Genomic DNA, 11,103 nt, shown 5'->3' on the forward strand with positions numbered 1-11,103 from the left:
CGGCGAGTAAGGTACCAGTTAGTCCATTCAGCTTCACACGACTGGATTTGGCCGGTAGCTAACTCATGCAAAATACATGCACGTGTGATACGGCATCCGTTGTTGTACCAACAATTCTGAGGCATATTACCTGTGCGGGCTTTGGCGGTCGACCGGAAGGTGTGTGGAAAACTATCAATGACGGATGTGGGATGATTCTTGTGATCTGTGAGGTGAGAGTGGTGAGGGGTGCAGATGGGTCTACATCCAAGAGACGATGGTAGAGCCATCTGCTGTGAATGTCAGGAAATGATCTCTGTAGTACTGCATCTTGGTAGGCAATGGGCCTACCTGTGTGATCCATGTGTTACGTATGTATAGCCCTAGTAGATAGTATCGGATCACCCGGTTCCTGTCCTCATGTGTAAGCATAATGTATGGGGAATCTGGATCATACTGAAATGGAGGGAGCCGGTCCATGTGTAATCTATGCGCTTGAAACCAAGTGAGTATTGTGCCATACCAAGATGAATGCTCTCCTCCGGCCACTATCTGCTGTGATAACTGTAGTGCAAGTCGTGGGAGTCAAAGTGGTTCCATCTCCCTCATTTGGTGTGTGTGTGTGTGTGTGTGTGTGTGTGTGTGTGTGTGTGTGTGTGAGAGAGAGAGAGAGAGAGAGAGAGAGAGCGTAAGGATGGAATTTGGATTTTGTAGGTAGAGTGAAAGATACAAACCACAAGAAGACAATTGAAAGGAGGAAAAACAGCTACCTCATATTCCTCAACTTCAAGAAAAAGAAAAGCTAGCTTTTTGTACATTTTTTTGTAAATGCTTCATTATGATCCTTCAGGCCAATTGAGTTGTAATGTTCGTGTTCATATTCTGAGATGACTCACTCAAAGCATTCGTCAATGCAAAGGCAACACAAGTGTATATAGAGAGCTCCAATCCTAAACTAGTAGAATGTTTGAGTCAGAGGAGGCTGTCAAGTAATGAAGTAGATGTTGGTTTGTGGCTTGCCTTTGCAAAGCAAGGTATCCCAGGTTTTTGCATAGCAAAAGAATGAAAAAAAAATCTAAACTTAAATATTTGGTACGATTCTTCATGAAAATGCTTTATTCATAATCTTAGGTGCTTGTGTAAAGCCCCCTCTTCATCTTTCAAGTGGTTGGAAGTCTAAACCATATACAAGGTTAGGTGAACATGTAAGTTTATTCTGTACGTGATGGAGAATGATAACAGGCTACGTACAAGCCTCTGTTTGTGGAGAATGCTATCTTGTATGTATGGATATGATTGGAGGACATGCTTGAATGCATGTGAGGATATGACTCCTTCAACATCCTTTCACCTGTTTCACTTTCCCTCGTTTCTCATCCTTAAAGAGATGGAGTAGCTTGTAGATAATGCTCGATTGGTCACAGCTTGGCCAAGATTTATGGTTCGATTTTGGAGCATGAGCTTAGTAGATGGTCCGTGGAGCAGAGACTCAGGGCACCGGGGCAGGCAGGCTTCAGGAGAGGGCACTCCACACTAGATCATATCTTTACACTACGGGGGATCATTGAGGAGGGGAGAGCTCACGGGCATCGGATATACTGCTGCTTTGTGGATTTCTGCAAAGCTTTTGATACCATGCCACGGGCTAGACTGATGAGGAGACTACAGGATATGGGAGTGCCAGCAGAGATGCTTTGGGGGATCATTACACTCTATGAGTCAGTCACAGGCAGAGTAGGGGCGGCTCCAGGAGGTGACTCAGAGATCATACACAGCACTATCGGGGTGAAGCAAGGCTGCCCCTTGTCTCCTGCTCTATTTGGTCTATACATTGATGAGATCTCATATTACATAGACAGACAGGGAGGACGAGAAGCACATTTTGTTGGAAATAAGTGCACACTAGGTGTACTATTTCTCTAGTCTAGTTTCAGTTGAGTCTTTGTGTCTTGAGTCTAGTGCCATGTGGCACCTCTACATTTATCCCATAAGTGAGTCTACTCAATCTTGTACTTCTCACCTATAAATTGTAGGTGTCACATCAATAATCAATCAATCTTGTGTCTTGTATACACTCATCTCAAGGTATGTCTACGCTTTGTGTTTCCTTTTTAGTCTTGCTTTCATTTCAGTTTCAGTTTCAGCTTTGTCTCTACCCCATTTATCCTACATGGTATCAGAGCAGGTTAATCCTGGCTCCCCTCATCCTTGCTTCAGTCTGCTGCAGCCATAGCTGCGTTTTTTCTGCCCGCCACAGAATTCTGACCGCCCGTGTTTTCATCAAGATTTGCCTCGCCATACTCTACTTGAAGGGTTCCTGTTTCTTCCTGACAATGTTCTTCATCTACTCCATCAGCATAAGGCTCTTCATTATGGTGCGAATCTTTTCCTTCAGCTGGGCGACTCTTTCTCTCGATGGCATCTCTCTAGGTGCAGCCCGTGCTGCCCCTACCCTCATCGCTGCCCTGTTTGCCTCTGCTCCGCCTGTTGATTCTGCTCCAGCTTGCAACTCAAGATCTGCGCCAACAGCTGCCCGTCTTCTCCTTCTTGCTGCTGCGGGGGTTCATCATGGTGCTGCCGTCTCTCTACTTGAGCTTCCCCGCCATATCTCTGTCGCCACGTTTCAGCTCCAGCCTGCTGCAGATCTGCGCCATCTTCCCCTGGACCGCGCCCCCTTCTACGCCTCTGCCTCTTCATCTCCAGCAAGGCCTGCGCTGCATCTGCTCCGACATCTGCATCTGCTGGAACTGCCCGCTTGTCTCGTGCCTCATCATCTTCTCCTCCGGCCTCCACTCCAACTTCCATGTCTCCATCTTCTACTCCAGCAACCTCTACAGCAGCAGCTCAAGGCGCTCTCCATTTAAGAAGTATTTTCAGTCTACTCTCTATCTCTTGAAAAATTTAATTAAAAAAAAATCTCAGTACTGAATTTCATTTATTTCTCTATCTTGTACGGGATTAGACACTGCCAAATCTGGTAAGACCTTCCCATCTCTTTCATAATTATCTATGTTTTTCATGCTATCTACCACCATTGATCACCAATGATGTAGATCATGGGGGTAATGTCATGTTTATTTGTCTACATGGACTTATCTTTGTCCCTATCCAAAAGCACCCCTGCATTACTCACTCTAGCAGGAGGATTGCCCTTGAGGAGGGATTATCTATCTAGGTCCATCTCTCTGTCTATCTACAATCAGTCAGTCTCTCTGTCTATGTGTCTATCCTGTGTGTCTATCGTGTCACATGTCTTTGACACTCTATCTATCAGTCTATATGCCTCTCTTTTGTGGATTAGCTACCCACATTCTCTTGGCATTTTTTTGTCTATGTCCCCATTTATCTTCTATTTGTCAGTCTCTCTCATGTCTATCTGACATTCTCTCTCTCTGTGGGACCACTCTACTGGCTGATTGTCTCTCTCTCTGTCTGTCTATGATCCACTTTTGTCCCTACCCTTGTGGACCCATATGAGGATATCACTTGAGGAGGGTGTCTCAGGATCTTTTGTCTCTCATGTCTTGTCTCTCAGTCTATCAGTCTTTATGTCTGTCTTTTAGTCTTGTCCATCTTGTCTTCTAGATTGTCTCTCAATCCTTGTCTAGTCTCTCTGTCTTGGTCTTATCTTTTGTCATGTCATAGTCTTGTCTTTTTGTCTTCCTCCTAGTGTCCACTTAAGGAGGGTGTTGGAAATAAGTGCACACTAGGTGTACTATTTCTCTAGTCTAGTTTCAGTTGAGTCTTTGTGTCTTGAGTCTAGTGCCATGTGGCACCTCTACATTTATCCCATAAGTGAGTCTACTCAATCTTGTACTTCTCACCTATAAATTGTAGGTGTCACATCAATAATCAATCAATCTTGTGTCTTGTCTACACTCATCTCAAGGTATGTCTACGCTTTGTGTTTCCTTTTTAGTCTTGCTTTCATTTCAGTTTCAGTTTCAGCTTTGTCTCTACCCCATTTATCCTACACATTTGGCAGGAGTCGTGATACCGATCCTCTTGTATGGAGATGATATTGTTCTTATTTGTGATTCACCAGAGGGGCTGCAGAGGCATTTGGATGCATTACGGGCCTTTTGCGAGGACCGGGACCTCACTGTGAACCTTGGAAAGACCAAGGTCATTATGTTTAACACCTCCTCACAGTGGATAAGTAGATCTGCAGTACAGTTTACATACAGTGGAGAGCCTGTGGAGTATGTTATCTCATATGTACCTTGGGATCACTTTTGCTGGACCTCAGTTCTCAATGCGGAAGGCGGCCGAAGCTAGATTGATGAGGGGATATGAAGCCCTTGGCTTGCTAGAGAGGCAATGCTCACAGATACAGTTTCAGGAGCTGAGGACAAAGCTTTGGCTATTTGATACTCTAGTTACACCTACACTACTGTATGGTGCCCCCATATGGGGTCCTAGCTTATACCACAGGAGGAGACAGAGGAGAGAGCCGGCCGAGACAGATACAGAGGAGGTATATGATGGGTGGAAGCTGATGGAGAGGCCCCTAGTCTCCTACTCTATTTGGTCTATACATTGACGAGATCTCGGATTACATAGACAGACAGGGAGGACGAGAAGCACATTTGGCAACCGATCCTCTTGTATGCAGATGATATTGTTCTTATTTCTGATTCACCAGAGGGGCTGCAGAGGCATTTGGATGCATTACGGGCCTTTTGCAAGGACCGGGACCTCACTGTGAACCTTGGAAAGACCAAGGTCATTATGTTTAACACCTCCTCACAGTGGATAAGTAGATCTGCAGTACAGTTTACATACAGTGGAGAGCCTGTGGAGTATGTTATCTCATATGTACCTTGGGATCACTTTTGCTGGACCTCAGTTCTCAATGCGGAAGGCGGCCGAAGCTAGATTGATGAGGGGATATGAAGCCCTTGGCTTGCTAGAGAGGCAATGCTCACAGATACAGTTTCAGGAGCTGAGGACAAAGCTTTGGCTATTCGATACTCTAGTTACACCTGCACTACTGTATGGTGCCCCCATATGGGGTCCTAGCTTATACCACAGGAGGAGACAGAGGAGAGAGCTGGCCGAGACAGATACAGAGGAGGTATATGATGGGTGGAAGCTGATGGAGAGGCCCCTAGTGGCGATGATCTCACGCATGATTAGGAGTAAGCCATCAGTGGTGCCCCATGAGATTGTGCGGGCAGAGATGGGGGCTGCACTGACAGTGACAGAGGCTCTATTCCAGACAATGACATACTGGCACAAGCTATGGGAGCTTCCACTTGATAGATACCCTCGTATAGCCTTGGAGTCCTCGAGACAGTTGACACTTGAGGGAGATACAGAGTGCTGGTATGCAGAGGTAGGCACTTGGTTTGGCATGCATGGTATGCAGATGGAGGCACTCCCCTCATTCCAGTACAGCATAGAGGCCCCGTCATTTGGTCTCAACCGCACAGAGCGGAACAGGGTTATCAGGAAGGACATTGTCAGACTGGATACTCAGACGACATGGTGTTCACCTAGTCGTCCACTGGGGACGAAGATGGCCTTCTACAGAGATGGCGCACCTCCTATGCGTGACAAAGGATGGGTTCATCATCTGCCCACGCTACATGGACACACCTATCCTTTGGGGTGAGATGTGCGATCGGCCAAATCCGCACCTCGTCCCCACCAGTTGAGAGTGGAGACTACCAGATATGGTCCTAGGGCGGTCGCACCAGAGGACAGGATATGCTAGCTCTGTCACACAGAGCCCGAGACAGAGGATCATTACATATGCCGATGCCCTGTATACTATGATATTCGCGGGAGGTTTCATTGCCTCTTCCGAGCTAGGTTCGGACCACTTTCCGGGATCATGGACTTCCCGGATCAGAGATGCCTGGGACTTTGTCTTCTAGAGCTCCATAGACACAGGGAGTCCTTAGTGAGATCCAAATCAGCTGTACTTGCTCAAGGACCAGCACAGAGAACTCTCACCAACTTCTTCCATACCAGCACTCCGAGGGCCGATCCACCCATCATACCCAGACCACACGCTAGTGCAGGAGCTCAGCCGAGAGGTGTGATACTCCACAGAGCCACTGAGTTATGCAGAGCTCGACGCCCTAGACCCCATGGCCCTCGCCCACGGCCACGCCACCACAGGAGGATCCAGGCCATCATCTCCCATCATCACAAGACCTTCTCGCGCTAGCTCAGTTTTACCACCTTCAGCACCATGTCACAGCGGCCCATGAGGGATGTATTAGGGTGATATGAGAGCTCTTCGCTCATGTACCTAGATCAGATTTTATAGTTCTAGATTTTTATATTCTTTCTTTATCACTATTTTGTACCCAGGATGATGTACCTCATAGATATGATGTAACCTTTTGGTCTCATAAGTCATTTTGGCCTTTTGAAGAAGTTAATACAACTCTCTCTCTCTCTCTCTCTCTCTCTCTCTCTCTCTCTCTCTCTCTCTCTCTCTCAGAGAGTCCATTATCAAGAGCAGACGCCCAACTGGCAAGGAGTCCACACAGAGACAGATTACTGACTTCTTTAGAGGGACTACCCAGGAGGGGACACAGCTGACAGCCCAGCAGTGGGCACCCCGTGGGACTCTAGTTGAGAGAGCTATCCAATTGGACAGATCTAGACGCCCGAGGGTTCGCGGATCCTCACAGCGGAGACGGTGGCTACACCGGAGGATTCAGAGCATCATTGCGAGGCATCGGGCTCGTCCGACCAGGCATCTCACTATGGCAGATATCCAGGCCATCTGGCAAAGACCCATGCTAGAGCTCCTAGGATGATTACGACTCTAGCCATATACTGTTGTACTCATTGTTACTTTTGTACTCCCCCATATTTATGTATTCAGGTATCCATGTACTCATGTACCCCATTTTGACTAGTAGCATTAGCTTCCCCCCTACTACTGATATATTGTGGGGCTATCTCTTTTCTTTTCTAGACAGTGTATCAGATGTCACATGGTTGTAACTTTGGTCTCATAGGTCACTTTGGCCTTTTGAAGACGTTAATATAATATTTCATTTCATTTCTCTCTCTCTCTCTCTCTCTCTCTCTCTCTCTCTCTCTCTCTCTCTCTCTCTCTCTCTCGGGTCTTTAGTATATCTTTTTTTGTTTCTTTCTCTCTCGGAGATCGAGAGCACCAGACTCCCAGACTAAATCAGAGGGAGATCACAGAGATACAGGCTCGACATCAACACCATATCCAGGAGCGGCTAGCTCACTTACACTCACACCCGGAGATCATGCTCCGAGGGATTTTTGCCTCGCCATCACATATTTCACCCCCATTATGGTACTGGTTGGAGCTAGATAGATCTGCATTGCATTCTTGTATACCCTACGCATATAGGTTGCATATTGAGCCTCTAGCAGTAGTGCTCCATCCATCACACCCCCCCCCCCACTAGCTCAGTACTTTCATAGTTTATTTCATGTTCATTTTGTCCTTTTTTTTTCTAGACACCCAAAGGACATTGACAGTTGTACATTGATTTGTGTCATAGGTCAAGTTCGGCCTCTAGTAGACGTTAATACAGCTTGCTTTCTTTCTTTCTTTCTCACGTGTCCTATTGGTGCGGATCACACATACCTCTTACTGTCACTGGCGAGCTCCACACCAGCACCCACACAGCCCACATAGGCATCGCATACAACTTTCTACTTCACCCATGACTTGGCAAACAACTTTCTACTTCACCCATGACTTGGCAAACATATAGGAGCATCATGTATATGACGGGCTATTCCAGATGGATCCCCTGTCACCTCTAGACACACTCACCACCCATCTGTCATCTCTACTACATACGGCCGCCACCCGTAGCTTCCCCCATCATACACACATTGCACACACAAATAGATCTAGGAGCATGCCCCAAAATCGGTGGTATGATGATGAGTGCAGAGAGCTACACAGACACCTTCGTGCCCATAGAGCACTGGGGACCATTACACAGAGACAGGTGAGCCGAAAGATGAGGATCCTCGCACGCCGTAAGAGGTGTGCATATGAGGAGGCAGAGTACGGGGATATATACCTTCGTACCCCGATTGAGGATCCACACACATGGCACACATATGCAAAGAGCCTCTATGATATCCCTCAGCAGCGGCCCATACCACAGCCACAGGAATCCCGCCCTACCACCTCTACTTTCTTTACCGCCTCGATGGTAGAGAGAGCTATCTACCAGTTTACAGCATGGGAGATCGGCTGACCACACAGGTATACAGAGTGAGCATCTTATTTATGCAGCTTACACACTGGGACCCTTTGTTGCTCACCTCTTTAATAGGGCACTAGTGGAGGGCCTACTAGCTGAGTGGACTATGCGCACCATCGTGCCTCTCCACAAAGCGGGAGACATGCTAGACCCCAGCAACTACAGGGCTATCATGATTGGTCATACATTGGCCAAACTTTATGGCGCAGTGCTCGAGGTAGAGTTGAGCTCATATGCAGAGAAGGAGGGACTTTGAGCACCAGGGCAGGCTGGATTCCGACGAGCTTTCTCCACTATTGACCATATATTCGCTCTGAGATGTCTGATTGACCAGGCTAGGGCGCAGGAGAAGAGATTATACTGCTGCTTTGTGGATTTCCGCAAAGCATTTGACATGGTGCCACGAGAGAGACTCTTCCAACGCCTACAGTCATTGGGGATCCCATCAGAGATGGTTTGGGGCATCTATGCTTTATATGAGCAAGTCTTCGGGCGCATACGATGCCCTGGGGGGCTATCTGATGCTATTGCTAGCACCATAGGTGTGGAGCAAGGATGCCCACTCTCTCCTACACTATTTGGGCTATACATCGATGAGGTGGCTGACTTCATTAGTCACGGTGGTGGGGACGGGGTAGACATCTCAGCAGGTACCACAGCCCACATTATGCTATATGCAGATGATATTATTCTGGTCTCTGAGTCGCGGATGGGACTACAGCACCATCTCCATGCACTCGATGACTTGTGCACACAGAGGGGGGTTACAGTGAACCTTGGGAAAACCAAGGCCATGATTTTCCACACCTCGGAGCCGGTTCATCTTCACACTAGTAGGAGGACAGGTAGAGGTGGTAGACTCATATGTGTACCTGGGGATTACATTTACGACTCCGCCAGGAAGATTTACTATGGCACAGGCAGCCAGGGATAGACTCACACGAGGGTATGTAGCTCTGGCCATGCTAGAGAGACAGTGTCACCAGGCACACTTCTAGGAGCCCCGCACGAAGGGGTGGTTGTTTGACACACTAGTCACGCCTGCTTTGATGTATGCTGCAGCAGTATGGGCACCTAGGCTCGCCACCTCCACATGGTCTCAGATAGAGAGGCCTCAAATTCTCATGCTCTCAGATAGAGAGGCCTCAAATTCTCATGCTCTCACGGATGATCCGCAGGACAAACCCTCCGTCCCACATGACATTGTCCGGACGGAGTTTGCTGCACCTCCTATGCTAGTAGAGGCCCTCTTCCAGATGATCTGCTTCATACAGAGGATCAGAGATATGCCATCAAATCGACTCTCACATAGAGCTTCTAAGGCGTCCAGGCAGCTCACAGAGAGTGCAGATAGGAGATCATGGTATCACAGATGATACAGTGGCTCACTCAGTATGGTCTTGACATAGTTCACCTGCCACCTTTCCAGTATGATATACATGCACCACACATCCAACTCTCTCACAGTGAGAGGAACAGAGTCCTTCGGCAGGATTTGTGGCAGCGATGCCAAGAGGAGGTTGAGAGTGAGGAACATTATGTATGCAGATGCAGAGCATATAGTGGCCAGTTCTTGCTAGAGACACAGCGCCATAGAGAGACTGCTACGGACTCATACCACAAGGAGAGGTGGGCGACAGCTCCAGCTCACTGATTTCTTCCAGAGATCTATCCCAGTGCCTATCTTGACACAGGAGGGGGTTACACTTCAGCGCGCTGCGGACCTCCGAGCCAGACGGAGACCGAGAGCACCAGGTTACCAGACTCCCAGACTACATCAGAGGGAGATCACAGAGATACGGGCTCGACATCAGCACCATATCCAGGAGCGGCTAGCTCACTTACACTCACACCCGGAGATCATGTTCCGAGGTATTTTTGCCTCACCATCGCCTATGTATCACATATTACACCCCCATTATGGTACTGGTTGGAGCTAGAGAGATCTGCATTGCATTCTTGTATATACCCTGCGCATATAGGTTGCATACTGAGCCTCTAGCAGTAGCGCTCCATCCATCACACCGCCCCACTAGCTCAGTACTTTCATAGTTTATTTCATGTTCATTTTGTCCTTTTTTTTTATGGACATCCAGAAGACATTGACAGTTGTACATTGATTTGTTTCATAGGTCGAGTTTGGCCTCTAGTAGACGTTAATACAGCTTTCTTTCTTTCTTTCTCTCTCTCTCTCTCTCTCGGGCCATACTGATGAGGAGACTGTAGGATATGGGAGTGCCAACAGAGATGGGGGATCATTACACTCTATGAGTCAGCAAGCAGAGTACGGGCTCCAAGAGGTGACTCAGAGATCATACACAACACTATTGGGGTGAATCAGGGCTGCCCCTTGTCTCCTACTCTATTTGGTCTATACAGTGACGAGATCTCGGATTACATAGACAGACAGGGAGGATTAGGAGCACATTTAGTAGCTCAGGCCCCCAAGGCAACAACTAGGGGGAAATAGCCACAATGAACCTACAGGAGCTAGAGGCATACATCAAGACAGTGGAGGACAACACCAAGAAGTTACTGGGCGAACAAAAGAAGGTGTTGGACAGGGTTCTGAACCAACATGAAAAATAGTTGGAAGGCCTCCGCAAGGAGATACAGGGAAAGAACAACAAGATTAAAGAACTGGAAGCCGAGGTGAACCACCAGGAAGAGGTGATTCAGATGTTGAAAGAGACCCAGCTGCAACAAACAGGATTGCTAGAGGCTACCCCAATGATAGGGGAACTCCGGGCAGAAATGGAAGCGCTAAAGGCTACGGTCAAGGACCATACAGTGGAGGAAGGAGAAATGAATATTCAGGAGGGTTTAAGGACTGACTTGGAGCAGTTGAAAGCTGCGGGAAGAACTGCAAACCACTAAGAAAGATTGGGTGGAGGTGGTG

At 47.7% G+C, this 11,103-nt stretch overlaps 1 protein-coding gene across 1 annotated transcript in view; it reads left to right on the forward strand.

The window, feature by feature from the left end:
• LOC147637261 (jmjC domain-containing histone demethylation protein 1-like) overlaps nucleotides 1–10,221 on the forward strand; it is a 93,118-nt gene extending 82,897 nt beyond the window's left edge. Inside the window, exon 13 of the mRNA XM_086800881.1 lies at nucleotides 9,946–10,221. Within this exon, the coding sequence (XP_086657007.1) occupies nucleotides 9,946–10,206 (261 nt within the window). The 3' untranslated portion in view covers nucleotides 10,207–10,221. The remainder of the gene's footprint in view (nucleotides 1–9,945) is intronic.
• The last annotated feature ends 882 nt before the right edge of the window (nucleotides 10,222–11,103 follow it).

Source organism: Cibotium barometz, chromosome 7, assembly GCF_041138505.1.
Source record: "Cibotium barometz isolate CiBa-2024 chromosome 7, ASM4113850v1, whole genome shotgun sequence".
NCBI classification, from domain to species: Eukaryota; Viridiplantae; Streptophyta; class Polypodiopsida; order Cyatheales; family Cibotiaceae; genus Cibotium; species Cibotium barometz.